At 48.2% G+C, this 27,662-nt stretch overlaps 2 protein-coding genes across 2 annotated transcripts; both read right to left on the bottom strand.

Moving 5' to 3' along the window:
- Positions 1–264: 264 nt before the first annotated feature.
- LOC123847352 (beta-defensin 103A-like) lies at positions 265–1,880 on the bottom strand. Its single transcript, XM_045879265.1, has 2 exons — positions 1,408–1,880; positions 265–509 (listed from the first exon to the last, which is right to left on the bottom strand). The coding sequence occupies exons 1-2, from the start codon at positions 1,463–1,465 to the stop codon at positions 364–366; spliced, it is 204 nt and encodes a 67-aa protein (XP_045735221.1). The 5' UTR covers positions 1,466–1,880; the 3' UTR covers positions 265–363.
- A 21,510-nt stretch (positions 1,881–23,390) lies between these two features.
- Positions 23,391–25,958, bottom strand: LOC123847355 (sperm-associated antigen 11A-like). Its single transcript, XM_045879268.1, has 2 exons — positions 25,904–25,958; positions 23,391–23,599 (listed from the first exon to the last, which is right to left on the bottom strand). Exons 1-2 carry the CDS (start codon positions 25,956–25,958, stop codon positions 23,391–23,393), a joined length of 264 nt encoding a protein of 87 aa, XP_045735224.1.
- Between the last annotated feature and the right edge of the window lie 1,704 nt (positions 25,959–27,662).

Genomic DNA, 27,662 nt, shown 5'->3' with positions numbered 1-27,662 from the left:
GAGAGCAGAGGCATGGGTTATAAGAAAACCAAGGGAATATTTCAGGAGGAACAGGGAGTCCAATCTCATTGGGGTACATAACTTGCAAAAGAGGAGTTAAATCTGATAACGCTTGGAAAATAGGTTTAGACCCCTTTGAGGATTCCTCCAGAGATTATCCTGCATTTGAATTAAAGGTGAGTCCATGAATGCTTTCCCAGTTATCAGTTTGGTAACAACTACCACAATAACCAGAATTTAAAGAGAACAATCAAGCTTCTAATTCTTTTGAAAAAAATATTTAATTTGATTTTTCTTCTATAAACTTCCGGGAGGCATTTTCACACTTTACAACGTTCCCATCACGTTTCTGGATTTTTTTTTTTATTTCTTTCTTCGGCAGCATTTTCGGCCCGCGGAAGAACAGCGGCCTATCTGCTCTTCCTTTGGCAGGCAGGTAAGCAGAGCACACCGACCGCTCCTTATTCTGCAATAATACCTCTGCAGGGTATTTATAATTCCTCCATTTCCTGCAAGGAATAAATAGAACACGCGGGAAGGCTTTAGTCCAAGTATAAGGCTTTTGAAATTCCCCAAATAACTGATCTGTTACCTTTCTTCTATTCTTCCCTTGCCCTGCACCCCCTACACACTTCTACTTAGGGTCGGGTAGTTGGAAAGTGAATTCAGTTATACTCCTAGTTGTATACCTCATAGGGATGAACACATACACATACATACCTTTCTTTAAATTAAGAAATGAGAAAACACATACTGGTTTGGATTTGGTGGATACCAATTTGTAATTTCCTTTATAAATACAATGTTATTCTGATCACTATCCCCAGGGGTTGTTTTTCTTTTATTTTAGGGTGTTTTCTTTCTTTTTTAAAATTACTTTTTCTTTTTTCTATAAAATGAGAAGTAAAGTAGAGGAAGGATTAAGAGACCAACTGACCTGTGCTTCTAGGGGCCACAGCTCAGCTGGGGACTGCGGTGGCATTGGGGGAGGGGTGTGGCCACCAGGCACACAGGGGCTGCAGGGGTCCCCGGGGCTCGCAGCCTCCCAGAGACTCTACTTGCAACCCCTAAAGCTAGTAACTAGAAGTCTGTCCTTCTGATCTCAGATTAAACCCATCTTTCCTGCTGGGGTTAAAGTTTTTGTATCACTTTCTTTATGTCTCACGAGCAGGTAAGGTTCATCCCTTTCCACAAAGGGGTGGTCTTTGTGAGCTATTTAGTCTCTGAAAAGATTGGGAAAACCGCTTCAAGATCCTTGATGATTCTCACCAGAAGAAAGAAAATGGTGATGTCTGTTCCCATACAACAAATCTACCTGGTCTGAAGTTCCCGAGGAATGGAAAGGGACTGACTCTGAATGATATATTTGCAATTCCTTCAACCCTCTCGCCTCCCAACCGATCTTACCTGGAACGGGCATCAAGAACAGGAAGGGCAACAGGAGGAGAAGGTAACAGATCCTCATGGCCGACAGGCTTCGCAGCGCACTGACACCAACCTAACACTGATGGCAAGGTGTGCTCGTCTACTTTATAAGGATTGCAGGACACACAGCCATGGGTACAAGTAAGCAGCGGCTGCAATTCCTCTAATAGTGCAATGATGACAATATGACGTGTTTCCTGATGCTTCATGCCAGTGTCTCTTACCCCACAGACCACGCCCACTCACCCTGAGATAATTGCAAACCTGAAGGGTGAAGCAAGCCTGATGTGAGCACACAGCTATCCTGATGCCCTCTAGGCTCCAGGAGCACGTCCAGGTCCGGCTCGGAGCTGGTTATAGGTATAGGTGGCAAAGACCCTCTCCTCTTGGGAGCATTCCCAGGGCATGTAGTTGGGAGCTGCCTTGCCTCCACTTTGGCACTTCTAAGCTCTCTTCCTAAAGTCCTAGAAGATTCTGAAGCTCACCTGGGACCATAGCAGTCCAGCTTTCTACATATTCAGAATCTAGGTGTAAACTAAGGCTGGGTCACACCTTGAGCCTGCACACGTATGCCTGAAATTGAGATAAAATGGGATCAGCTTCAAGATAATAGGAAAAGGAGGAAAAATGCACTACTTTCCCGAGTCCCTGACCCTATGCTCTTTTGCGTGCAATGTGGGCTATAACTTGGGTGAAACATGGTTTACGCTTCATCAGCGTCTGAAAACTGTCAGATTCATGAGTCAAGGTGTCTCATTCTCCTTCACCAGAGAAGAAGAATGCTAGGATGATGCATTTGGTGGACTGGCACCTCTTCCTTGTCGATGACACTCCCTATACAAATAAGGGGCTTAGGAAGTTGCATTTAAGACTTCTGGTTACTCATGGCTTGGGAGCATTCAAGGAAGTCCAGAGATCAGGTGATTTCCACTGGATATAGATTCAATGTTGAAAGGACCAACTTTTAAAAAAAATTATTGGAATTAAATGTTAAGGAATCCATTAGTGGTTTGTATTTGTCGATAGACGACTTAATTGGGAGCTGAAGTCACCATGACGTTGCCTGGCTCTTATGTTGCATGAATGCAATTATAATGGATCCACTGAAGTTCCAGGTATCAGTTCTCGGAGCGTGTGTTCGGGATCCTGGTGCACCCATCGGGTTCTGTAAGCTATCACTGAACACCTCCTATAGATAGACAAGTGGCATGTGCTCGGGGTCAGTGGGATGGAAGGGGGTGATATGGAAAGAGGGACCAGTTCAGGTTCTTTCTCTCAGAGAGCACTTGTATGGGTAAAGGCAGACGTGCGTGCAATCAAAGAAGCCACAGAGGGGGGCATTTTGACAAGTGTCCTCGTAAGGGTTCTAGCACAGGGCTATGGAAATGTAGAAGAAAGATAATTCACAGTGAAAGGCAGGTTTCGATGATTTAAGAAGGGTTTCGAGTTGTAGACACTTCATTTTTTTTAAATCAAAATTTTCTCAGAAGTTCAGGATTTAAGACAAAGCAAGGTTTTTTGGTGTGTTTTTGTTTGTTTTGTTTTGTTTTGTTTGAGAGAGGAGTGGGGAGGGGCAGAGAGAGAGGTAGAGAAGGAATCCTAAGCAGGCTTCATGCCCAGCGCGGAATCCCTCACGGGGCTTGATCTCAGGACCCTGATATCAAGACCTAAACAGAAATCAAGAGTCAGATGCTTAACCAATGAGCCATTCAGATGCCCCCAAGCAGGTATCTTTAAGCGGGGAAGGAAGTGAGTGTGGGGCAGGATGGGTGTTAGCTGTGCAGACAGCCTTGCTCAGTCTTCCATCGGATAAAAGAGAGGGCGGGGTGGGCGTTGTAGGAACCCGGGTGTGGGGCTGGAGTCCTCTGCTCATGGGGGGATGATTTACTGTTCCACATGGAAAACAGACCTCCCCAGTGACCTCGTGGTCTACCTGGTTCCTTCAAAGACTGGAAGGCATTTCTAAGGCAATGCCACTCTGTCATGAGAGGCTCTTTGGGAATGAAAGCTATTTTTCTTCATCCGCTGCTTTGGAAGCTGGGGCTCGGGGACTGGGCTGTGGCAGTGGTATCCTCCTCACTACAAAAGGAACTTTGAGGAGTATTTTGAGAAGGTTTATAAAAGTTTTGAATGTTTGTGGTAAAAATTCAAATAATAGAAGAGTTGGACAATGTTCTTCGCTTTTCCTCTACCTGGGGGAACCACTGGTAACTGGGGTTTGTCTTCTTCCTGGCTTATTGTACCTTTTTTTTTTTTGAATGTCCAAAGTACTCGTTGCCTCTCCAGTCCTAGTAGTTGCACGTCCCCCAGCTGATACCGAATACCCGCCTGTGGCATCTGATGCGCCAGGAAGAGCTGGTGCCTCGGGTCCCGAGCTCGGAACTGCAGACCCCACACGCCGACGCGCTGGCTGGCGTGCTGGATTCTCCCTCTGCTCTGACGCGCTTTCCCGATGTTGACAAGGTTGAGGAGGAGAGACGTCAGTTATTTAACTCTTTTGTGTTAGACTTTCCACCAATCTTTTCTTTTTTTAATTCGATTTTGAAAATACGGAGCAGAGATTTGGTTGATGCAAGGTTCGGGCCCAGGGGCACTGCTACATGGAGGCAGGCACTGGGTTTGGAGAGAGAAGTTAGCGGTTTAACTGTCAGCCCGAACACTGACTCCGTGAGTTTCCTTGAGTAAGTTCCTTCGCTCTCTGAGCATCTGCACCTCAGCCATAAGCAGGCCGTGGAAGTCCTCAGAGTGAATGCTGTGAAACTGGCTGACAACTGCCAATGACCATGGGACCCAAGCATCACCGGGGAGCCCTCAGGAAGCATAACCAGTGAGGGGATGGTGATACTCAGGCAGCTTAAAGATGATGGCCTCCACTCCCAGCACAGGAATCTGGGATATCCGCTCCTTTCTTTACCTTATCACAGTCCCAGCGTGGCCCCGCCCCTCTCCTGTATGGCCATTTGTTATGGCCGCTGTTGGATGAGTTACACAGGAAGAGAGGCATTATCCCAGTCTTACAGTGGTGGACACGGCGGTGTAGGTTGAGTGACTTGCCCTAGGCCACCCAGCTAGTCAATGGCCATACTATGAACTGCAGGGAACTGTATACATTTTGCAGGAACCCCTGCTCTCCAGGTACCACATAGTTGGGCCAAAGGGGTGCCTTAGCAGATGGTGGGAGGGCAGGAGGTGGTGAGAAGCCAAGGTATTCCTCTGCTGTACCTCAGGAAGCACCTCCTCTGTGCCTCTAATTCCTACCAGAAAGCCACGTCATCCGTGGTCCTAGCTTCCACTAGGCAGGTCCGCCATGACCTGTTGGGAGTGCCATATCCTAGGCTTTGGAAATACTACCTCCTTCCTCCTTTGGTCCCTCTGGCCTTGGGGACAGTAGTACCTTTCCCCTGCTGCAAATTCTGAGGTGACTCACCATACATTTGGCTTCTCAGCTCTCTTAGATAACCATCTATATTAAATTCTCCCCATTTGAGGTTCTTAAATTTATTTCAGTTTCTCTGGTTGGACTTTGACTGTCTTTAAAGTCCATGCTCTAAACCATCACAATACTAAAGTTCTCTGCATTCCCCTCCTTGTGATATTACTGCATTGTCACCAGCTAGAATAGTGCTTTGCTCTGCACGGCCCTCCTGAATACCTCATCAGCATCTCAAGATTTCGCATGACGTGGAATCTTTGAGACGGTGGTAGGGGTTGCAAGTCAATGCCAGCTTATTGTGGCCTCCTGTTTACCTGTTCTCACTATCATGAATAGGTATATGCCAGGTGGTTTCTGGCATTCTGATTTATCACTGCTATTTTAGCTTAATTATTTTTCTACAAAATAATGAAAGCAAGGAAACAGGAAAAAGAAAACCTTCCTCCAATTATATAACCATAGATTACCTTTTCTTCCAGAAAGGAAGCAAACTGTAGGCCTCTAGTTGGAGACCAAACATGGAGGTACTTTGTTCTGCCAGTGAATTAGGCCTCCAGGGAGGTTTTAAAGCCCAGCTGAGCAGGTGGTCCCATCTGCCCTGCTTTGTGCCTTGATATGTTTGCAGAGCTCCTGAAGGCATCTACCTATGCCTTCCCCTGCTTTAGAAGATACTGTCTTCCCTCCAAACCCAAGGCAGAGAGCTACTTCTCAAGGTCAGGAGGTGAGCAAGTAGAAGCAGAGGCTTTATTTCCCACAGGCTGACTTGTTGTCACCCAACCATCCAGTGTGAACAAATACCTTGTGTCATCCTCAGCCAGCGAGCTTTCTTGCCATTTTTGCATCTTGCAGCCTTCCTGCGAATGCCCCTATATTGTGAACACTTTATTTGCTGTTGTGCTTATCCACTGGACAAAGAAAGGAGGGTTATATCAATAGAAAGGCAGGGGAGGTGTGCAAAGAAGGGACAAGAGTTGGGCCTGAGGAACTCGCCAGGAGTCACAGGATGCCCTTGGGTTGATGGGGTGCAGCAGAGAGTCAGACACGACTGTTCTCCCTGGGAGCCTCCACAGAGGTGGTGAGGCATGGAGCCAGGTTAGGGAGCAGTGAATTGTCTAGTTGGGCCAAAGTCAAGCGGATGAGCACGTTGGGCAGGTTTGCATTTAATGTGGTAGACAGGTCATGGATTCATGAGAAACTAGATCTAAGATTTAAGTTCTCTAACAGGCTGACCACCCACTGACAGGTCCTTCAAGAAACGCTGAGGGGAGGGGCGCCTGGGTGGCTCAGATGGTTAAGCGTCTGCCTTCGGCTCAGGTCATGATCCCAGGGTCCTGGGATCGAGTCCCGCATCGGGCTCCCTGCTCAGCGGGGAGTCTGCTTCTCCCTCTCCCTCTGCTGCTCCCCCTGCTCATGCTCTCTCTCTGTATCTCTGTGTCTCAAATGAGTAAATAAAAAAAAAATCTTAAAAAAAAAAAAGAAACGCTGAGGGGAAGGGTTGAGAATGCTGTGCATACAATTGGGTAACTCTTTCCCAAATCCTTGTGTTTAAAAGACATTTAATCATCCTCCTGCAAATGGTGTCAATGACGGCTCTGGGAGCTGAGCCACTGTGAGGTGAGTACTGATGCCCAGGGACTGGCCCTGGGTCCCTTACCCCTCTACCCTGCAGCGACAGTGTGGTTCTCGAGCAACCAGACACAGTCCAGAGGAAGAAGGTCTCAGGAGAGGCACGACCCGTTTTCTCTGCCCAGGGGCTGTGATGTGGGGAACAAAGGCAGAAGGGAATGTAGATAAAATTAAATTTCCATATACCCTGCAGCCCATTGACAAATCCTTGAAGCAGGCAGAGTATGACATTCCTGCAGGAACTCCCAACTGTCTCTTTTTTAAGATTTTATTTATTCGACAGAGAGAGAGAGCATGAGCAGGAGGAGGGGGAGAAGGAGAGGTAGACTCCCCACTGAGCAGGGAGCCAGATTCGGGGCTTGATCCCAGGACCTGGGATCATGACCTGAGCCGAAGGCAGACACTTAACTGACTAAATCACCCAGGTGTCCCTTCAAGAACTCCCAACTGTCTTAACATTAATGTCTTGCTAGAGGAAAAACAACCTTAGCTTGATAATAGCTAGGTCTCCAGGATCCTGTGAATCTTCTTTAACATATGAAAATTCTGTTGGAGGGGCGCCTGGGTGGCTCAGTCATTAAGCGTCTGCCTTCAGTTCAGGTCATGATCCCAGGGTCCTGGGTTCGAGCCCCACATCGGGCTCCCTGCTCAGCGGAGAGCCTGCTTCTTCCTCTCCCACCCCCTCTGCTTGTGTTCCCTCTCTCACTGTGACTCTCTCTGTCAATAAATAAAATCTTTAAAAAAAAAAAAGAAAATTCTGTTGGAAACTTCCTTCGTCTTTACCTCCCCCAACTCCCAAGTATATAATCAGTCACTCCTCACAACCCTGGTGCAGCAACTCTTTCTGCCCACAGGTCCTGTCCATGTGCTTTGATAAAACCCCACGCTTTTGCACCAAGAGTTCTTTCTTGGCTGTCGGCTCCGAACCCCAACATTTCCACATCAGCCAAAATTCTGACACAGAGACTGTTGGGGAGGGCAACTGAGCCTATCCCTGTTTCTGTGGCCTCACACTGAGACTCACGGAGGCCCTGTACATCATCCACGTACTGAAATCATCCTACACCGCCATGTTTACGCCTCATTTCTTTATATGCAGAATAAATCAGTTTGAAGAGATGGTGCTGCTTTTCTAGGTTCTGCACACCCACCATGTTTTACCTTCACACAGCCCTTCCCCACTCTTCCCAAACTGGACCTCTCTAATCCAGCCGGACTCCCAGACTCCCCACCACTGCCTGTGGTGAGGGATCGTCTCTCAGGATTTGACTCGTGGGTCTAGCAGATACAGGCATACGCTTAGCTCTGGGGAAGGGAGAATAAAAGAAAGTGATTCCATATCCATATTCTGCACCAACTCTCCGCAGAGAGCTCCTGTCAGTGCCTCCTTGGGTCACAAGTGCAAATCCCCCCAAATTACCCTCCTTAACTTTCCTTCAAGTGAGGGCCAGGTTTTCCCGATGCCGTCTGAGAATATTACAAGAACAAGAAATGAGAGGCTTTGTGCGGTAGAATGGGACTTCTCAGGAGAGCAGAGTCCGAACACGATGTTGTGTCCGAAGGTGAGCCCTTAGGCAGTACATACTGTATGCAGTGCGGGACGTTCACTGCGGCCAAGTTCTTGGGCCCGCCGAGTGCACCTTCACATTATATTCAGGCTGGGACTTCAAGGGTGGATCCTTCCACTTGTGGACACACCCAGGTCAACTCCTGCAGGAAAGAGATGAAGACAGCTCTTTGGGGGGGCAGGGCGAGGCGGAGGCTCTTCCTCGGGGGTGAGGCTCTTCCTCATATTTCTCTTTGTACCTTAGATAACATGATGATAGCCTTTCTGAGTGAGAAAACGCCCAGATGGTTCAGAGGGCACAATTTGAGTCACAGATGTAGAAGACCTAGACAAGAGCTCTAAAAATTAATTCCTTCTCTCACCAAGTGTTTCGACTTAGGGGGATGGAAAGGAACGGGGACCAATCCTCTCCCCAGCAGGTCACATGTTCCAGACTCTCCCTGGAATTTTTGTTGTTTGCACCTATTTTGGCTTCTCTCTCTTGTTCCGGAGGAAAGTTTTTTCCTTCCGTGGCTCTCTTCTCTACACTCTTCAAACTCCGCCTTTTTAACCACATGCCATTACATAAACCCTTCTCTTACTCTCTTTCTCCACTGGCTTCTTCACTGTAGTCCCCAGTCACACTCAATTCTTCACTTGAAAATAACCTGCACTTGACTTTTCTTTTCTCCTGAGACCATGATGTCGCCCTCTTCTTTCATTCGTTACCAAATTTCTCAGAAGAGTGGTCTGGGCTCACGTGGGCTCCTATGCCCTCAACCCATTGCTCCCTAGTTGATCACTTCCTGGCATCTGTCTCTCGAAATGCCTTCCAAATAGAATGAAGTATGATTGGTGCCAACATTTACCCAGTCACTGAGCGGAGAGAATGAAAGTCTGACGTCACCAGGCACAGAAGGGAGACCTGCTGTGGAGAGAAAGTCAGGCTGAAACTGGTTCAGGAATTTGAAACCTTAGTGCGATGCTTTGTGCCTTTCCCAGAAACTAAAATCACACCGAACACTGTAGGGGATGAATCTCCCGACTCCCGAAGGCAAAATCAAGAAGGGATTAAGTACATAAAAATTCATATATAAGGCTACCCTACCATCCTCCTACCCATCTGACGGCAGTTATTTTCTTTCCAGATGAAATGATGTGTGTATGATGCATTACTATTTATACTTTTGCACTCTAATCAGATTCTTCTGCTGCATTTCATGCTCAGCCCCCGTGAATGCTCATCACATAGCAACACCTGCCACCAGCCGACACGGTCTGCTGGCTGCTTCCTTGGGAAGGATTTTCAGAGTGTAGGTGGCTCTTACAACTCATCAGTGGGCTGGGGGCTGGGGTGGAAGAAGAGATGTACCCAAAGGCAAGACATGGAAACATTTTAAGAACATAGGACTTGTGCTACTTTTATGTAATCAGAACTGATACTTGAAATGAATCTATCAGCTACTGTTGCAATAGGCAATGGGAAAACATCAGATGTTTCACACATAATGACTGGCATCTACGGAACTGTTAGGATGTACCTAGCTTGTCTATATGTATGTAACTAGCACTTTAGTGCATTTTTGTGTGTGTGTGGCAAAAACGTGTGAGGTCACCATTATAATGTAGATTTTAAGAATAAGGAAATTGAGGGGCGCCTGGGTGGCTCAGTCGGTTAAGCGTCTGCCTTCGGCTCAGGTCATGATCCCAGGGTCCTGGGATCGAGCCCCGCATTGGGCTCCCTGCTCGGCGGGAAGCCTGCTTCTCCCTCTCCCACTCCCCCTGCTTGTGTTCCCTCTCTTGCTGTCTCTCTCTGTCAAATAAATAAATAAAATCTTAAAAAAAAAAAAAGAATAAGGAAATTGAGGTTAAGAGGAATAAAGTGACTTGGTAAAATTCAAGTTTGGAGCCCAGATAGGTTCACAGATTATGCTGAATTAGGATTATGCCACTTTATGACCTTAGGTCATTATAACTATGTTTTGTTTGTTTGTTTCAGTTTTTATTTAAATTCCAGTTAGGGGCACCTGGGTGGCTCAGATGGTTAAGCATCTGCCTTCGGCTCAGGTCATGATCCCAGGGTCCTGGGATCAAGCCCCACATCGGGCTCCTGGCTCAGCGGGGAGCCTGCTTCTCCCTCTCCCTCTGCCTCTCCCACTGCTCGTGCTCTCTCTCTCTATCTCTGTGTCTCAAATGAATAAATAAAATCTTTTAAAAAAAAAAAAAATAAATAAATAAATTCCAGTTAGTTAACATACAGGGTAATATTAGTTTCAGGGGTACAATTTAATGATCCAACACTTACACATAATTATGCTTCATATCCGTTTTCTGGCCAAAGGTTTTGTGAGTGGGGTTTCCAGGGGAAAGGTGTATGATGTTATGTGGTGGGACAGAACCAAACACGACTGAGGGAAGTGAAGCCGTACCTCACCCACTTGACCTAGAATTGAGAATTCCCCTGTAAGTGCCTCACGGAAGTGGTCACCGTGGTATGTATGATGACAGAGCATCGAGAGAAATGCAAGCAAATGATGAATTTGGCATCTCTATGTCAATCTCCTCTTCCATATTTAAAAAAAGGTTTTTTGGTTGCATGCATCAGGAAGCAGAAAACTTTTTCTGTAAAGGACCGTACAATTAAAAAAAAAATGAGGTTTTGCTGATCATACAGTTTCTGTTGCAACTACTCAGCTCTGGGGGGTGTGGTACCGAAGTGGTTGTAAGCAATATGCAAACAAATGGTTGTGGCTTTTTTTCAATAAAGCTTTATTCCTAAAAATAGGTAGGAGCTGGCTGGAGTGAGTGCCCCATGGCTTGCGGACCGCTGGCTTGCATTTGTGAGACAACGAGAGTGGATACAGCCTCTAAAATGGCCTCTGATGAGCCCCACCTTCTAGTATTCATGCCCTTGTGTCATCCCCTCCTTTTCCTTGCGGGGTCACCTCATTGACTCATTTCTAACACATAGAATAAGGTGGTAGTGATGGATGCCACTTTTGGGATTAGGTTATAAAAGACCATGGATTCCATTTGGGGTGCCCTCTGCTCTCTGACTTGCTGACTTTGAGGGAAGCCAGATGCCATACTTACAGCTGCCCTATGGAGAGGCCCATTTGGCAGGGAACTAAGGGAAATTTTGGCCAACCCAGTGAGGAACTTAAGTGATCTTTAATCTAACAGCTTTCAAGGAATCTACTTCTGCCAAGGACCGCAGGAGTGAGCGTCACAAAGAGGATCATTCTCAGCTGAGCTTTCAGTTGAACTGCAGCCCTGGCTAACAGCTTGACCACAACGTCATGAGTGCCTTGATCCAGAAGCACCCCACCAAGCTGTGCACAGTTCCCACAACCCACAGAAACCCACAGATACTCAGCATTTGTTGTTGTGCAATGGGTAACTACCACAGTGAGCTATAGTATAAGCAAGACATCTGGAGGCCAGCGTTCTGGTGCCAGAGTTCATGTGCATGTAGGTTAGCTGCTTACCCATCTGGACCCTCCATTTCCTCTCTGCCTGCCAACGGGAGGGGAGTCCTGAATTCCTGAGGTTATTACAAGTCTAAATCCTCATAGTTCATTGAACTGAGTCAGAGCGATATCTAATGAATTGGAAACCCATGGGTGACATAGAGGCTCCCAACATATTTTGCTACTAATTGCCAACATTTAAAGGAGTAAAGATTCTGTATAAAAATCCCTATCTCTGGCTTCTTCAGAAAAATGCGATGATTTAACCACTAGGGCCCACACTCATACATGGGAACATCAAGGTGTATCCAAAGATCTCTTGCCCCTTTATGTAGAATACTAGCCCCCTAAATCAGAATCTCCCATTCATGATCTTTCATTGGCTGGGCTCACTTCTTCCAAATGCCTGGCTCTGACTGGCTTTAGGAAGTCACTTAAGTTTTAACTGCTCTTGCTTTGAGATCTTTCCTTTCACAGAGCAAAGGTGTTCTCTCACTTTTCCGTTAGGTCTTGAGTCTAGGACATTGGCCCTTTTTGGCTCAACATGCCCTTTGTGAAATGCTGGCTGTGTCATACGAACTGTACCCACACATTCTGTCACATGGACCTCAGGGAAGCCCCAGCTCAGAGCCTGGACCGGAGGTACGCGTGGTTTGTGACAACACCTGCATTCTTCCCTCTCTCCGCCACACATCTGGAGGACCTCTCCTCCCTCCCACAACCTTTATAGAAAAACACACTCCAGCACTCACATGTGCACAGATGTGCATGCCCACATGCCCAACCCAGTTACAGAACTCGCTGTAGCTCCGAAAGAAGCTACATTTCCATATATTCCCTCCGTTCCTGACCTGTCAGGGCTGGGAACACTTTCCCTTTTCCCACCTCATGCAGGTCCTCATTGCCCCTTTCACCTGATGTCATTTCTCTCTGACATAACCTCTGTGACTCCTTGATTCTCCTTCCATTGCTCCATCCACCTCCTTCCTCTTCACCCTCTTATAATTGCTATACACACGGTTTCTATTTTTCTATGTTGCTTGCATTTGGATTCTCATTCTTTTGAGTGCCAGGCATTGTCAGCTCATGAAAAACGCAATCTAGGATAGGGATATAGGAACATGCTGATTTAAACTACCATGACTCAAAATTTATCTTGTGTTCAGGGCATACTTGTGTTTCGTTATAAGCATTTCACAAGATGTATGTTTTAGGAAACACTCTGGCCTCGGGCCAGATCTTGGCTTTAGCACGCTACTTATGTACACACATGCATAGCTCGTAACACCTGCTCAGACCTGCACACCCAGCCATGGAACGTGTCCAGCTGACAGCAACCTATAAAAACTTGGGGGGCGGTGGGATTAACAAAAATATCTAGATGTTGTCACACGTGGTACATATTTTAGAAAAATGACTTTGATCATGGCCTCGATTTTAATTCTCCTGGAGATTGACATTTGGAGACCACCCACCCATTGTGTTCATAGTGCTGTGAACATCCTGGTCCACTGAACAAGAGAACTTGGCGTCAGGATGGGGGACGCTGCTTTCCAAAGGGGTGAGATTTGCTTCTGTCCAGTTGGTTCCCTATAGCCTCGGAACTAGATTTTCTTCAAGAGAATTGGGGCTTAGTGTCATAGGTTGCCTTGTTCAGGTCCCTGAAGTTCCTATTAAAAGTCCCACTTGACTGACTTTGAATATTTGCCTCTTCCTTGGAGAGATGGGGAAGCTACAAGTACCAGCCTGCAGACCCACTACAAAGCCACACCCACTTTCTCAACAAGGAAATAGTTTGTCTTCATTTCAGCCTAACTGGAATGGCCTGCCTTTCCCTAGAACCATCCCCCTAACATCTGTATCTTTTCCTGGTCTCTTTGCTCTGCTGCTGAGGACTGAGCTCAGTCCTTCTCTGTCTTGCTCGTGCTTTCTCTCTGCCTGTTTTTATCACTGTCTCTGTGTTCTTGTGTCTGTCATTATCCGTCTCTTACTGTGTTCTCCGTTTTTAATCACGGAGTGTGTGTGTGCGCGTGCACGTGCTCATGCATTCACACACTGCCTGTCTACCTGTCTCTCTACCTCTGCTTCTGAGGACGATGCAGGGGTCTCTGGTCTCGGGGTCTCTCCATACCAGAGGTCTCTTCCTGACAGGCTGCAGTGTTTCCAGCTCTTAGGACCACCCTCTGCAGCCAGCCAGAGGGATTTTCAGGCAAGGAACCCTTCCTTTTCTGGCCATCATGTGCCTCCCAGGCTCTCCTGGGAGAGCATGACCAGAACACACAGCCCTGCTTCTGTCAGCAAGCCTCACCACAAAGCTCTGTAGTGACACATCCATTGAAGATTCATGGGGAATAACGTAACAGAGGTATGAATCAACCCTCATTTTTTTTATCCCTCAAGCTCTATCCGTCTTCCTCACAAGCATGAGCTCAGAGATGGTTACTGGCATTTCTTCATCCTTTGGAGACAGTCTCCTACAGAGAGAAAAGCCTTTTTCTTTAGTGTGAGACATCTATTTCTATTTTTATTTCTACACAGGCAAATAAACAAGATAGCTATTCATTTTCCTACCCCCTATTGTATTTGCTCTTCTTTGAAGGTCGCAACTTCCCCAGCCCACCGTCGTTGCCTTCTCCAGGAGGACATAATCTTTGATTGGATCCTAACTGGAAGAATCCAGCCTCACTTCCTGGGATATGAAGGGAGGGGAGGTGCTCCTTCTTTTTTCCCCCCAAAGGATTCATTCATTTATTCTCTCATTGAAATCTTCCTCGTCTTTTATTATTTTATTTTATTTTATTTTATTTTATTATGTTACGTTAGTCACCATATAGTACATCAGTAGTTTCTGATGTGGTGATCCATGATTCATTGTTTTCGTATAACACCCAGTGCTCCATGCAGAATGTGCCCTCCTTAATACCCATGACCAGGCTAACCCATCCTCCCACCTCCCTCCCCTCTAGAACCCTCAGTTTGTTTCCTGGAGTCCATAGTCTTTCATGGTTCGTCTCCCCCTCCAGTTTCCCTCCCTTCATTTTTCCCTTCCTTCTCCTAATGTCCTCCATGCTATTCTTTATGTTCCACAAATTATTGAAACCATATGATAATTGTCTTTCTCTGTTTGACTTATATCACTTAGGGTAATCTCCTCCAGTCCTTAATGATCCCAGGGAGCCTCAAGGTGGAACAGGACAGAAACCAAATGCTACTTTGTTGAACAGTGGGCTCCTGACTCTTCTGGAAGTGAGAAACATTTTAGCAATTAGGGAACTATTTCCTTCCTCACTCTGAATTAAGCCCGTGTGGTCCTCAAAACTCAATGTCTGTCCTGAGGAGCTGCACATCTAACACGGTCAGGAGCTGAAGAGATAGCTGCGTGCACTCACCTTACAGTCACTCATGAAGCCAGCCTGAAGTGTGGGACCACCCACACCATCCCTGGAAAGCCCAACCCCTCCCAGCTTAACATTCTCTGGGGCACAAGTGTCACCAGAAACCCCTGGTTGTCCTGCTGCCTGCCCCCCAAGGGGCCACTCCAGCTTGTTCCGGTGACTGGAAAGACGTGGTGGATGAGAGTGAGGTGGGCTTGGGGGAGAGCATGAGGGTGGGCTGAAGGAGGACAATCTGGGTGCAGGAGACTGAGGCTGGGATGGGAAGAACACCCTGGGTTAAGACCAGCTTTCTAAAAGACCTAAGCAGAGGGACTTTCCTTCTAGAATGTGGGGAAAACATTAATTTGCCAGACTTTAATTTTTTGCCTTTCTTTGATAAGATTTCCAGAAACATCAGTAAAATACTCTGTCCCGGAGAGGTCCGTTTTAAGAGTGTTGGGGAGTTTGCAGGACCGCTGGGGAAGCGGAGGATCCTCGAGGTCCACTGCGAGCCCTCTGTGTGCTTGTGGAGAGGGGGCGTCACCGGCTGCGTGGAAGTGACAGCAGCAGGGACCACGGCTGGGAGGGCTCGGCCATGACCCTCTGCGGGAGGCCGTGGTTCTCAGCTCTGAATGCACAATAGCTCCACTCAGCGCTTCACAGAAACAGCTAAGGATCCCGTCAGACCCCTGCAGGGGGTGCCTGGGACGTAACGAGTAAGTGTGAAAAGCTGCCAGTGCAGCATTGGGAATCACAGCTCTAGAGGAAGATGATTTCTAAAGGGTGAGGACACTCCCCTGGCTTAGGGACAGACCTCACCGTCTGTGCTCCTCCAGGTTCCTCCCTGTGGCAAGACAGTGACAACGATCAAGTGAAATGTGCAGCTTTTCCAGTTCCTTCGGTCATGCTCCCCTGTGACAGGCACCACACCTAGCATCGAGCATCACCCCCGACACCCAGTTCTGTGAGTCACTGTGACTCGGCTCTCAGTCGGTCAGGCGGGCGTGAATCCCAGGGAGCGCTGGGCTGCCTCCCGCACGGCCCGGTCTGCCGGGAAAGGGCTGGGCCTCCGCTCCCTCACCTCACCCCGTGTGTCAGTGCATCCCTGGTGCCTCGGTTGCCCTCCTGCCTTTCCTCCCAGTCGTTCCAGCATCGGCGGGCTTTGCTCAGTGGAAGCAGTCCTGTAGAGAGACAGCTCCCCGTTACAGCAAGCAGGATGGAGAGGCACAGCCAGGCTGGGAAGCCTTCCTTGCAGGATTTCTTCAGCTCCAGCAGCATTCCTGCCTCTAGGTGCTAGCTCCCACCCTGGGCCACGCTGGGGAGAGTCTGATGGTCTCACTGGGAGCAGCTGACCCACCTCTGCTACAGGGGTGGGGCCAGCAGGATGCGGGAGTGGGGACAGAGTCCCTGAGCCTCCCTACATTCTAGTAAGAGCTGGTCTGATCACCCTTTCAGATGCCATCGAGTGGATTCATCCTTAACTTCCTTCCTTCATTTCTTCCTCTTCCCTTCCTCCCCATGCTCCCGGACATTCACTCTTTCACTCATCATTGCCTGTTGTTGTGTTCTAGCTGCTTTGGGAGCTAACCCCCACCCTGTAGGAGGCCCCATTCCCCTGGGGCCCAGAGCCAGCTCACCCGGCTCCACCACGTTCAAGTCTCCTTCTTCCCCCTTTGTGCACCTGCTGTGCAGACCCACCCCGCAGCCATGGCCACGGCTGGAGGGCTACAGCCCGGCCTCAGCTGCCCTGGCAGGTGGTTCTCATGCTTGCGCCCACCCGCCCCCCCTCCGCTGCCCGAGGTGCAGAGGGGACGCCTACACCTGACGGCTCCCAAGGTAAGAGAAGGCCACAGTCGGCTTCTGTGGCTGGCTCAAGCCAGAGTTTCTGCATCTCTGGTTCTTCTCAGATGCCAACAACAGATTCCAACGTCTCCTTGGATGCTCAGGTGGAAGGATGGAGCGGGCTCATGCTAACACGGGACAGGGAGATGGAGATGTTTCAGTGGAAAGCCCGTAACTCATTTCCTACCTTGCCCACATCTGGGGTTGCAGGAGCCTTGGCAGAACCCCAAACTCCTTCCACATAGTCACCCAAATGGCAAGAGAGGAAAGCATGGGCAGCAACCCCTTCCTGCTCCTTCACTAGCTGTGTGCTCTCGGGCGGGTCTCTTCACTCAGTGAGTTTTAGTTTCCACCTCTCTAGAATCCAGGCAATGATTCGCACCGCAGTGTAGATCACGGGTATAACATACAAGGCCATTCGTAACACGCAGTCTTGTACTATCACTGCTAAGCCCACACGGACCCTCACATCAGTATTTATTAAGTTAGGGAGAGCTCGAAGGGACACTGTGTGTGGACACTGCTTTCTCTAGATTTTATAGGATGAGGGGATGAGATGGAGGGGAAAGGGCCCAGTGTCCACCTGTCATCAGCTCGCTACATGACCTCAGGCAAGCCTCTGAAACCTCAAAATAATATGCCCCATTCTGCTAGCTCCCTGGCAGATCCGAACAGAACTTCTTCCCGTAGAGCTGTGTGGCTCTGGGTAAGTAACTTCACAGCTCTGAGCCTTAGGCGTCTCATCTATTTTATGAGCACACTCATACCTGCTCCCTACATGAACCGAGACAGGTGCCCGAGGAGCCCGGAGTGCGGGTGCTGGCCCCGAGGAGCTGCCAGAGGTGGAACTGGCAGGGAGACCTTGACAACAAGCCCGGGTCCCTCGGCATTTAGCATGAGAATTCTTCTGGATCCGGATGCCGGGCAGACCCAGCCTGAGTCACGGACGGATGCTCTCTGGACGCGCCCAGAGGCCTCCCTCTGGGTGACCTCGGGCATCAGCACCTCTCAGCCAGGCCCCTCCCCTGCGTGAATTCTCAGACTTCGCCAGGGCAGGCACGTGTTTCCCTGCAGAGGAGACACGTGACTCTCCCATGGAGTCATCTGGGGAATAACCCGCAGGTGGGGCACCACCTGGCTGGCATCCAGTGAGAAGGAAGCCTGCAGAGCCCAGGTTCATCTGGCCTCCGGCCACGCTGAGGACACTCTGGATTATAGACGTGCCTGCTATTCACAGTTTCTGAACTGTGATGCTTCTCCCTCAAGTGAGGGATGTAGCTCAGGACCATGGGTGGATTTCTCACCTCCCAGGGCTTTCGGTTTCCTTTGCTGCTGAAGTTCATAATTGTGCTGAACCAGATTCTTTTTCTTGTTTATTTTGTTAAAAGCCCAGTCCAACCCCATATTGTGGCATTGCCTCCACAGACAGGTGGTATTTAGATGGTAGACAGTCACTCTGGGAGCTGGGCTGCCCGACTCTGCCCAGTGTGAGGATGCAGGGCTTGGCCCGAGAGACTTTCGATGACATTAGCATGCTTGTCTCCTCCTGCACGGTGTTGGCAAGGCGCGGGATCTGGTGGCAACATCTCACCTTCAGAGGTAGCGAGGGGACAAGCTTCTCACCTTCCTCTGCAGCTAATCTGCGCTGCTTGGCAGAGTTCTAGTGCTCTTTTATATGCTGGTTGCTCTTTTAAACCATGGCTTTTTCCCTGTGCCCGAGGCAGAAGGATCTGTTCACCAATTTCACATTGTGCTTGGCTGGTCACTAATGGTTTAAATAGGAGTAAGACCCAGACCTGTCCGGGGGACTTTGAAGTCGAGCGGGACAAACAGACATGGCCATGGATAATGGCTGGATAATGGCAGCACAGGGGCAGATCCCGTAAGAGGAAGGCATGGGGGGGGTGCGCAGAGGGGCACACAGTGGCAGCCATTGATTCTGCTTGCAGGGATGCAGGGCAGGGGGCCAGGGAAGGTTCCACTGGAGGGGGCATTTGAGCCCATTTGACTGTAGGAAAGGAACACCTTTGTCATTCCTAGTTACATACTGAGTCATCTCAGAAGAGGGGGCTGAGTCTTGGAGAGGTACAGTGGGCAAGATGATACTTGCCTCAGAAAAAGGAGCTATGGGGAAGGCATACAGACTTGCCAGGTATTGGACCCTGCTGGCCGTGGCCTGGCCCGTCTGCCTCCCGCTGGCTGCCTGGGACCCCCAACCATCAGGAAACTCAGCCCCTCCTTGGGTCAGTGGAGGGTTCTTGCTCCCATCGCTGGTTCCACCAAGAGGAGAGGCTTGCCCCTGTGGAGGGTTTGCCCGCACCTCCTCTCAGCTGCGCCTAACTATGTGAAGCAGGTGTCTCAGAGCAAGGACAGGGCTCGTGAATCCCCAGGTTGAAACAGATCTGGGACCCAAAGGCAGGATCAGTGCACTCAACCATTGGTATGTGTACTTACAATCCTGCCCGAGCCTGTCCTATAAACCCCAGGGGGCAGCAGTCCCGGGGCACAGCTCCGTGGCAGACTCGGCTAGAACCTGGGGATGCTCTCCTGAGCCCCCTGCCTTCCTGCTGCCTCCTGACAGCACAGGGTGCTCAGCTCCCGTCACTGCTGGGGTCAAAACTCCGGCAGACAGGCGGCAGCAGGAAGCAGGCACGCTCTGCTTTCATTATTCCCAGGTCCGCTGCCGGCCTGCCCCCTCCCGCAAAGAAGAGCTGCGCGGTGGCGCCTTAGTACATATCCTGACCCATTCAATTAATTCCCACAGACCTACTGGGGGGCAGAAATGAAGGAGACACTATAATTTAACCAATGCCAAGAAATGCAGGCTAGAAGGGTTGGCAACTCAGGCTCCCTTTGTTCTCAGCCCCGATTTGATTCCCACCAGCTGCTTTGTTTAGCCAATGGGAGCAGCCCCGCACCCCGTTATAAAATCCGGTGTGCGCGCCCTGAAGGCAGCAGCGCGCCCTCTGGTGGTCAGTTCTGGTATCGACAGGCTGCCCGCCTGGCCAAGGTAGGTTCTGGCTTTGGGAAATAACATTTGGGGGAGTTGATTCACCTCAACTTAGAACCGTACCAGGGATTTATAGGACCATGTGCGACTGGATAATTTTGAAATTGCCATGGAGATGAGGTAATTTGTTCAATATTTCAGAGAGGCAAAGCAAGAACCTGAATCCAGTTCCTTGGGCACATCCAGGTCTGTGCAGGGCCCGTCTTGTTCCTTCCAAGGAGAAAGGAAAGTGAAAGGAGGCTACTGAGGACATCCTGGAAACCCCACCGTGTTCCCAGTCTTCCTTACCTTCACCTCATGTCTGTCCCTCTGAGCCTCAGCGAACACTCAAGGGGTCTGCTGTGTGCAGGGCAATGCTGTGGGTTTTCCTGCCGTATCTGACTGGGGAGACAGCCCCTCCTCACATCCACGTTTCCCATTCAAGAAGGATAACGTTTGCCACATTGAAGGCCACACCGGGCCCAATTTCTTTTTCTTTCTTTCTTTCCTGTTTTTTTAAGATTTTATTTATTTATTTGAGACAGTGCGAGCACAGAGGGAGAGGGAGAAGCAGATTCCTCGCTGAACAGGGAGCCCTATTGGGGCTGGATCCCAGGACCGGGAGATCAGGACCTAAGCCCAAGGCAGATGCTTAACTGAGCCACCCAGGGGCCCCTCCTCTTTTTTAAAATATTTTATTTATTTATTTATTTATTTATTTATTTATTTATTTATTTATTTGACAGAGAGAGACACAGCGAGAGAGGGAACACAAGCAGGGGGAGTGGGAGAGGGAGAAGCAGGCTTCCCACCGAGCAAGGAGCCCGAAGCGGGGCTCGAACCAGGACCCTGAGATCATGACCTGAGCTGAAGGCAGACGCTTAATGACTGAGCCACCCAGGCACCCCTATTTATTTATTTTAGAGAGAGAGTGTGCAAGCGGGGGAGGGAGAGGAAAAGTAGACTCCATGCTGAGCATGGAGCCAATGTGGGGCTTGATCTCATGACCCCAAGATCATGACCTACGCTGAAATCAAGAGTCTACTGCTTAACAAACTGAGCCACCCAAGCGCCCCAGACCAGGCCCAGTTTCCACTAGAAATTAGAGAAGGAGACAAGCCATGAGAGGCTCTGGACTCGGGAAAGAAAATGAGGCTTTCAGAGGGGAGGGGGGTGGGTGGAGGGGGTAGCCAGGTGATGGGCATTAAGGAGGGCATGTGATGTGATGAGCACTGGGTGTTATACACAACTAATGGATCATTGAACACTACATCAAGAACTAATGATATACTATATGTTGGCTAACTGAACATAATACAAAAAAATAAAAAGGTAGAAAGAAAATATTTCCATCAAGAAAAATGTGAACAGCAGAGTTTAGGGCTTCGGGCAAAGCCCCTGCTGACCAGTCCCGGACTCTGCTGTGGGTTTCCAGCAGACTCTAACCTGACTACACCGTGGAGGAAGGAGGCGAGACCGGTTGTCTCTCCTCGCTTCACTTGATGGAGGCGAGACCCCCACCTCGGATGCTGGGGGAAGTACCAATTCACCCCCACAGACTGGTGAGATGTGATGGGGTCTCAGAGGTCTAGAGCAGCTCCCTCATTTTATTTTTGAGGTAAGGGAGACCAAGAGAAGAGATTGGCTGGCTCTGGACAGATGTTTTGGGCACGGAGTGACAATTCTCTGGGCAGAGCATCTGCCTGTTCTGAAGTACGGAGCCGTGTTGTGTTGCAGGAGCAAATGCTAACTGAGGAGCTCATCCCCTTCCCAGGCAGGCATTCACACCAGGCCTGGGAAAGGACCTCAGCCCTCTGAGAAGGCGCTCCACAGAGAATCCTGCCGGCAAGAGAGGCTCCACTCTAGCAACCCCACAAGTCTGTCTGGTTATATTTAGAACATAAGACACAAACCATGAGAGACTCTGGACTCTGGGAGCCAAACTGAGGGTTTTAGAGGGGAGGGGGGTGGGGGGTTGGGTTAGCCCGGTGATGGGTATTAAGGAGGGTACATACTGCATGGAGCACTGGGCGTTATAAGCAACTAATGAATCTTTGAACATGACATCAAGAACTATTGATATACTATATGTTGGCTAACTGAACATAATAATAATAAAAAAAGAATTTCCCCATCCTACCAACACTATTACAGTTCATTCAAGTACTAGAAATAGTCCAGAAAAATATAAAGCATTTTAGCACCTAGTAAGCTCATAGGGGAATGTATTTGTAGACAGTTATTTTTCTTATCCTGAAATGAGGGAATATAAGGAAGTCTCAAGATCAAAAGCAATCCATTTTCTGTGATATTTTGAATTATGTTTTGGGCTAAATATTTCTCTATTTGTTTAATTCTTACTCTTGAAAACTTATAAAACACTGACAGAAAGAGGATTATAATAATCTTAAGATATAATATTACTTATACTCCTTTTGGTATTTTGCACTATTCTCTGGATTTTTCTTTAAATATCACTATATATTCATTTTTTAGTAGCTTTCTAACTTTGAATTTTTATTGGGAATCCAGGTCACATTTCCAATATAGTCTCTAATAAAGTTATTAAAAACTCCTCAAAAAAAAAAAAAGAACATAAAAAACAAAAAGTAAAAGAGCTTGGGGAGAGGCCCAAGGCATTTCTCCAAATGTTCATTGACACTTGACCTGGGAATCGAGACAGGAACCCAAGAGTCTATTTTCCAGGTGACTCTTCGAGTTCAGCTTATTCATGAGCAGACCGGATTCAGGCAGTGAGCAGGAATACTGACATGAGGCAACTTCTCAAGATATTAGTCTAGAAAAAGCTTGGCACGGGGTCTCCCACATCCATCAGCACAATTGTTTTAAGTATTTTCTGACATTTCTTACCTGGAATTAATATTCACTACTCTTGGGGTGCCTGGCTCAAAGGTGTGGTATAGACAGCACGTGTGAGCAGGATCCAGAGACAAGCAAAGGGCAGTGAGTTGTAAGTGCAAGGAATCTTGGTGAATAGAAGCTCTACCTCGCTACAGGTGTTCAGAAGTCTGTTGTTTAGAAGTAACACTGCACCGTGAGCACATCAGAATCCCTCCAATGACCTGCCGACCTGGGCAGTCCGCTCAACCATTCGGTTTTCATTTTCCTTCCATCCCCCAAATGGAGCTGCTTCTACATCCTCCATAAGACTGTGTTGTGTTCATCAGGTGGAATAACCTAAGAGTAAATGTTGAGTTTAGTTTTTGCAAACTAAACTCCTATTTATATGTCACCTGTTGTGAGGCTGGGAGGGGAGGGGATGAGGCTCGTCAGGACCGGGGCATAGGTAGGTGGAGGCTGGTGTTGGGTCTGATGATAAGGCCGATGGCATTTGGTGGGAAAGGGACCAGAGGATTGACTGACTGCATTTCTGTCCCTCTGTGGATGAGATCAATCTGGAGCTTGGTCTCTAGTCCACCCCTGTCTGTGGGTCAGTGAGAGATACTCTCAGGAACATGGAAAGGAGGTAGGCTATTGCAAAATTCTGAGATTTTTTTAAGGAAAAAAAACAGAAAAGGTAAAGTAAGCAAGCTTTTAGGGAAATTCTTTCATCAGACCTTCACCCTTGCTGCCGGATTCATTCAACAAATATTTATTGAGCACTTTCGATAAGCCACATGTCCTTCTAAGTCCTTGGATGCTAAGTCCTCCAGAAGCTTACATGTTAGGTCTCAGCTTTATTGTTTTTGCCATTGTTTTTGCTATCCACCTCTGGTTTATTTCTTCCTTCTGCATCTAAATTTGGTAGGCAGCACCTATTCCAGGGATCAGAGCAGATTTCAGCCTTTTTCTCACCAAAATGGCAGAAGAAAAGTCTGCAGGTTCCATGCTGCGTAAGGCAGATAACATCTCTGATTCCAGGTGGAATATCCCCTGTTGATGCAATAGAAGAGAGTTGATATTAAGTTCATGTGGCACAGAGAATAAAAGATGGCCCCGGCCCACAGCCCAACTCTGAATATCTACTATATTCCTCCAAAGTTCAGAGTCTTTGGACTAGTTCCAGTTTAACTGAGCTTTGGTTTCTTAGCTTTAAAATGGACAATAACCTACACCTCAAAATGTTTCCAGAAGGGTGTATATTTTGTCCTATATTATTATATCAGGATTCTCAAGCTTCCTGGTGACAGACAGGACTTAGTGCATTAGGGGAAAACAAAGAATTTTCAGAGAACAGAGTGGAATAAAGGAGGAGTGGGTCTCGGTCTCTAGGAAAATTGTAAATAGTTCTGATTCTCAGCTTGTGGCTCCATTTTTAGTTTCATGTCTTACAATGAAAAGAAGAAAAGAAAACCTTTTTCTTCACCATGACTTGTGAACTTGTAGGTCAAGCACAACTACCCTATATGGAAAGTATTTTCTATTTGTCATAAGAAAAAAAAAGTATAACTATGTGTGGTGACGGACATTGACTAGGCTTCTTGGGGTGGTCATTTCACAATACATAGAAATACAGAATCATTATACTGTGTACCTGAAACTAGTATAAGGTCATATGTCAATTCTATCTCAAAAAAAAGAGCTCTTCCTATTTGGGAATGAGATGGTTGAATGACAGTTCTGATGTCAGGTCTGCAAATGTCACCTATGATGACCATAAAAACCAACAAAAACCACAAAATGCCACAGTGTTGGTCTTGCACCATTTATTTTATTTTTTAAGACTTTATTTATTTATTTGTTAGAGAGAGAGCACAAGCAGGGGGAGAGGCAGAGGGAGAGGGAGAAGCAGGTTGCCCGCGAGCAGGGAGCCCAACACAGGGCTCAATCCCAGACCCTGATATCATGACCTGAGCTGAATGCAGATGCTTCACCGACCGAACCACCCAGGAATTCCAGTATGGCACATTGTAAAAAACAACCTTGTGCAAGATCTCAGCAAAAACTGGGGACTACCCTGGGATCCCATATCACCTGGGCTCTGCCATGGCTTGGGGAGGACAGCCACATGAAGACATGGGCCCCACAGTAATGAAGGTAGAAGAACCACAAGGGTAGGGACCTGGAGATCTGCATTCTAGTCTTACCTCCTCCAGTAGCTAATTCTCTCTCTTTGGACAGTTTGTTTAACCAGCGGTGCCTCAGTGTTCTCCTGCAGACCTGATCACCCGAGGAGGGGGTGCTGGAGGAACGCTGTCCTAGTCACCAGTCACTTACTGCTCGGGCTATAACTGAGGAGCACCCCGCCATACACCAAGGGGGGAGAGCCTCCCCCTTGTCTCCCGCTAGGCTGCCCCCTCTTTCAGTCAAGACAACTTTGTCGAATGAGAGAAGACTCTACCTTCTTCCTTCCTCCGCCGAAGTAGACAACTTCCTGACTTTTAATACATAAATTAGATTTGCCACGTTTAAACAAAAAATGCCGTATGTTGTGTCTGGGTTTTTTTTTCATGCAGGGTGTTTGCAAGGCGCATCGTGCTGTAAACATCTGTGGCCGCGGCTGTTCTATGTTCACTGCTGTGGGGGAAGTGCCTTACTGGTTTCATTAACCAGCACCGCTGGTTAAACAAACTGTCCAAGGAGAGAGCACTAGCTACTGGAGGAGGTAAGACTAGAATGCAGATCTCCAGGTCCCTACCCTTGTGGTTCTTCTACCTTCATTACTGTGGGGCCCATGTCTTCATGTGGCTGTCCTCCCCAAGCCATGGCAGAGCCCAGGTGATATGGGATCCCAGGGTAGTCCCCAGTTTTTGCTGAGATCTTGCACAAGGTTGTTTTTTACAATGTGCCATACTGGAATTCCTGGGTGGTTCGGTCGGTGAAACATCTGCCTTCAGCTCAGGTCATGATATCAGGAGCTCGGCGTCCCCCCCCCCCCTGTAGAGCGCAGGGCCACCATGGAAGACCCATAGTCCCTTCCAGCTCTGACATTCATGTAACTATCACTTCCTCCTGGGAACTTTTCTCAGACTGCGGTGAATGTTTCCTAAATGTATCAGAGCTAAGGTGCCCCTTTGTCTTGTGTTAGACGACCCTGATCACCCGTATTTCACTTTTTAAAAAACTCTTCACAGGGAAGACCTAAACAGTCCAGAGCTGAGCCCCAGAGGGGTCCACCTGCACCATTAACAGTACACAGACACTCTAGCCCTCCACACGGACACTCATCCCTGGGGTTCCTGCCCTATCTGCCCTGTCACCTCCAGCAGCTTTCTGCATCAGCCAGGAGACATTTACCTGAGTTCACTTGGACCAGACAGAAGAGAACAGCGAAAAGAAAGAGGACCTTCATGGTTCAAGGTTCCCTCCAGCTTTGCCAGCCCTCCTGTGCAGAAAAACCAAGCCAATAAAACAGTGGAGGGGAGTACAAAGGGCACAAAAATGGGACATTTATAGGTTTTTGGGAACACTGATCAGGAATGAGCACATTTATTTGGTCTACTGAGTAAAGCTGTGGGCAGAAAGTACTGGATACTCTTCCTTGCTGCCTAAAAATAGACAAGCTTCTTGGTATTGGGAGAAGCAGGGCTTGACCGGCAGCTAGGTACACCAAGGTTGCCCCGGAAAGAGAACCAACAGCCATGAGGGGCTCCATAGAGCAGGTGCTGTGGTGGGGGACAGAGACGGCCATGTGCCAACACGTTTCCTGCCCTCAGGAAGCTTTTGTTTGGGCAGTATGAGCACATGGATTGGTCACGGGAATACACTTCCAGGTGTATACCCAACAGACGTAGGCCCCTGTGCACTGAGAGACGTGCCCAAGAGTGTTGTTATAGCCCCCTTCACCATAGCTATCAACAGAACACGACCCATGTAGTGGATTCCACCCAGTAATGAAACCAGTAAGGCACTTCTCCCACAGCAGTGAACATAGAACAGCCGCGGCCACAGATGTTTACAGCACGATGCGCCTTGCAAACACCCTGCATGAAAAAAAAAAAACCCAGACACAACATACGGCATTTTTTGTTTAAACGTGGCAAATCTAATTTATGTATTAAAAGTCAGGAAGGTGTCTACTTCGGCGGAGGAAGGAAGAAGGTAGAGTCTTCTCTCATTCGACAAAGTTGTCTTGACTGAAAGAGGGGGCAGCCTAGCGGGAGACAAGGGGGAGGCTCTGCAGGGTACTGGGGCCGCAGGATGGAGCCTGCCTCAGGGGACGCCAGGCGAGCCTTTATAAGGAGGATGTCATTAGAGCTGGGTCTGGAGAGACAGCTTTCCATGCAGCTTTATGTAACAGATGATGCTAAAATGCCCAGTTGCTGTAGCTACTCATTCTGCCCCTATTTGGCTTAGGACCCAGCATCACTTAGGTTTATTTCCCTTAAAATTCACTTACTAAGAAATGAAAAACAAGCCTTCTTCCCATCCCATTCTCCAGGCCTTCATGATAGCTGTTGCTAGTTTCCTATCCATCCTTCCAGACATTCTCCATGTGTTCATACACAGAGATGAATCTCTATGCCCCTTCCTGTAGAAGCAGTGACAGACTATACTTCTTACTCTGGACTTGCCTTTTTTATATGATGTACCTTAGAGATTTTTTAATGAGGTGCATGGAGAGCTTCCTCATTTTTTATAAGAGCTGCATATGAGTTCTTTTAGGTGGTCTCCCACCTGATTTATGCCATCCACAACACTATCTGACCATGCGTCTTACTCAGACAATGGATTTCGATGAGAAGTCAGGTGGTGGCCCCAGGCTTCTGGAGGTGAGCAAGGGCACAGGTGAGCAATGTGGGTGGCCAGAAGAGGTGAGGGCCAGAAGTTCACTTTGGACATTCCAGGACCAGAAAGAGGAAACAAAGACAGTGTGGGTTCTGACGAAGGTTACCCTGATTCACTGGCTTTTCTGTACCTTATAAAAACACCTGTGAAAATAGGAGTTAAGGAGGGGCCTCAGGGTGGCTCAGTCAGTTAAGCATCGATCTTGGTTTTGGCTCAGGTCATGATCTCAGGGTCATGAGATCAAGCCCCAGATTGGGCTCCGCACTCA

This window comes from Mirounga angustirostris, unplaced genomic scaffold, assembly GCF_029215605.1.
Source record: "Mirounga angustirostris isolate CCGP_5_RB_7025 unplaced genomic scaffold, mMirAng1.0.hap1 SCAF_2, whole genome shotgun sequence".
NCBI classification, from domain to species: domain Eukaryota; kingdom Metazoa; phylum Chordata; class Mammalia; order Carnivora; family Phocidae; genus Mirounga; species Mirounga angustirostris.
The sequence above is the reverse complement of the archived record's forward strand: the minus strand, read 5'-3'. Positions and strand labels throughout refer to the sequence as shown.

Coding starts and splice junctions, on each gene's coding strand:
- LOC123847352 (XM_045879265.1), bottom strand. CDS start 1,465: ATGAGGATCTGTTACCTTCTCCTCCTGTTGCCCTTCCTGTTCTTGATG. Junction 510..1,407: donor GTTCTTGATGCCCGTTCCAG/GTAAGATCGGTT, acceptor TATTCCTTGCAG/GAAATGGAGGAATTATAAAT.
- LOC123847355 (XM_045879268.1), bottom strand. CDS start 25,958: ATGAAGGTCCTCTTTCTTTTCGCTGTTCTCTTCTGTCTGGTCCAAGTG. Junction 23,600..25,903: donor TCTGGTCCAAGTGAACTCAG/GTAAATGTCTCC, acceptor TTGCATCAACAG/GGGATATTCCACCTGGAATC.